Source organism: Piliocolobus tephrosceles, unplaced genomic scaffold (assembly GCF_002776525.5).
Source record: "Piliocolobus tephrosceles isolate RC106 unplaced genomic scaffold, ASM277652v3 unscaffolded_21421, whole genome shotgun sequence".
NCBI classification, from domain to species: domain Eukaryota; kingdom Metazoa; phylum Chordata; class Mammalia; order Primates; family Cercopithecidae; genus Piliocolobus; species Piliocolobus tephrosceles.
The window spans coordinates 3,210-5,270 of NW_022303668.1; the positions used below are offsets into that span (position 1 = coordinate 3,210).

At 56.2% G+C, this 2,061-nt stretch overlaps 1 gene segment (V, D, J or C); it reads right to left on the reverse strand.

Moving 5' to 3' along the window:
* Positions 1-1,100: 1,100 nt before the first annotated feature.
* LOC113221168 lies at positions 1,101-1,622 on the reverse strand (the record flags this gene model as incomplete). The annotated part of the segment is given in 1 exon segment: positions 1,101-1,622. A coding segment is annotated over 1 exon segment (387 nt), but the record flags the coding sequence as incomplete, so codon positions are not given.
* Between the last annotated feature and the right edge of the window lie 439 nt (positions 1,623-2,061).

Sequence of the window (2,061 nt, forward strand, 5' to 3'; positions counted from 1 at the left end):
GAGACCAGGTAATGTATAAAGAAAAGAGGTTTGGTTGGCTCGCAGGTCTGCAGGCTGTACAGGAAGCATGCTGGCATCTGCTCAGCTTCTGGGGAGACCTCCGGAAGCTTCCAATCATGACAGAAGGTGAAGGGGGAACAGATGTCTCACATGGCCAGAGCGAGAGCAAGAGAGTTGACAGGGAGGTGCTACACACTTTTAAACAACCAGATGCCACGAGAACCCACTCATTATCAGGAAGACAGCACCAAGCCATGAGGGATCCACCACTAACCAAACACCTCCCACCAGGCCCCACGTCCAACTCTGGGGAGGCTGAGGCAGGAGAATGGGTTGAACACAGGAGGTGGAAGTTACGGTGAACCAAGATTGCACCATTTCACTCCAGCCTGTGTGACAGAACCAGACTCTGTCCCAAAAAAGAAAAAAGGAAAAAAGAAATAAGTTATGGAGCACCTATTACCCTTCTTGCACTGGTTCCTGGGGAGCTCAGAGCCTATCTTTTGCAAGTGTCCTGATCCTCTTGCAGGCCTTTCATGTATATTTCCTTCCTGGCTTCCTCCTGTTTTTATCACACTTTTGAACCTGCTGTCAGGTGAAAAATCAAGGTGGGCCCAAAATATAAGAGCTCATGAATTTGATGAGTGTCCTGGACAGTCCAGCTCTCAGGGTTGGGGAGTTGGGCAGAGAGGAAGGAGTGCATTCCAGGGGCCAGGGCCAGAAGCAGAGGGGCTCCAGGCCAAAGTAGGATTTCCAGGCTGAGGAAAGAGAGGCCATGGGTGGATAGAGGGTCCAGACCAGGACACGGACAGAAGGCATATCTGGAGGCTCAGCCAGAAATAGCTCCCTCCAGAAAGTAGACAGTGAGTCTGGGGCTGAGCTGCAAGGAGGAAGGGGAGGTGGGAGAGAATGGATGGACCGGTGTTCAGTGAGCCGACTCCTCCTATCCTGGCCTATTTCTCTAGGGGACACGCCTGGGAGACTGTGATCCTCCCCTCCAGGCTGCTTTCCCACTGGTGCCAGGATTCCCCCAACGCCACACTGAGAACCCAGAAGCATCAAATCATATGAGAGAGAAGAAATGAAGTGAGGGGGCAGGATTTCTGGTTGACAAACAGGATATTTATTGAGGGTTTACTGGGTACAGGGAGAAGGGCTGGCTGGCTTGGGATGCAGACCCCTCCCCTGGGATCCTGCAGCTCCAGGCCCCTGTGGCTGGGGTGAGGGTTGGGAACCTACGAACATTCTGCAGGGGCCACTGTCTTCTCCACGGTGCTTCCTTCATGCGTGACCTGGCAGCTGTAGCTTCTGCGGGACCTCCACTGCTCGGGCCTCAGGCTCAGGTAGCTGCTGGCCGCGTACCTGTTGTTGCTCTGTTTGGAGGGCGTGGTCATCTCCATGCCCTGGGTGATGGGGGTACCATCTGCCTTCCAGGTCACCGTCAAGATTCCCGGATAGAAGTCACTCATGAGACACACCAGTGTGGCCTTGTTGGCTTGGAGCTCCTCAGAGGACGGCGGGAACAGAGTGACTGAGGGGGTGGCCTTGGGCTGACCTGTGTGGACAGAGGAGGGGGTGAGAGATGACAGGGAGTGTGGGGTGTGTGGAGCGCCTCTCTCTGTCTAAAGTCTCTGGGAGGGTTCACGGTGTGGTTGTCTGGTTCACCCAGGGCCTCTTCCTCCTCTTCATTCCCTCCTTTCCACTGGAGCCCTCTGGAGAGCAGACAGCCCCGTTGCCTTCCTATAAGCCCTTCTCAAGTCACCTTTCCCAGGCATCCTGGCCCGGCCCTTTCCTCTGCAGCCTCAGTTTCCCCATGTGAACCCAGGACAGGCCGCGCTCCCTCCTTCCTGGTTTCTGGAGTCTGAGTTTGGAATCTAGGGGTCTCCCCCACAGCCCACAAAACTGTCCTGGCAGGGTGTGGGGAGGCCCAAGCCTGGCATGGCCTGGAGCTTCCCTTCCCCTGGGACACCAGGTTGTGCCCCAGCCGGGCCCACTCAGCTCTCCTGGTGAAGTGCGGACTCCACCCAGACACACTCTGGGGCTCTGCCGTCGCCCTGTCCC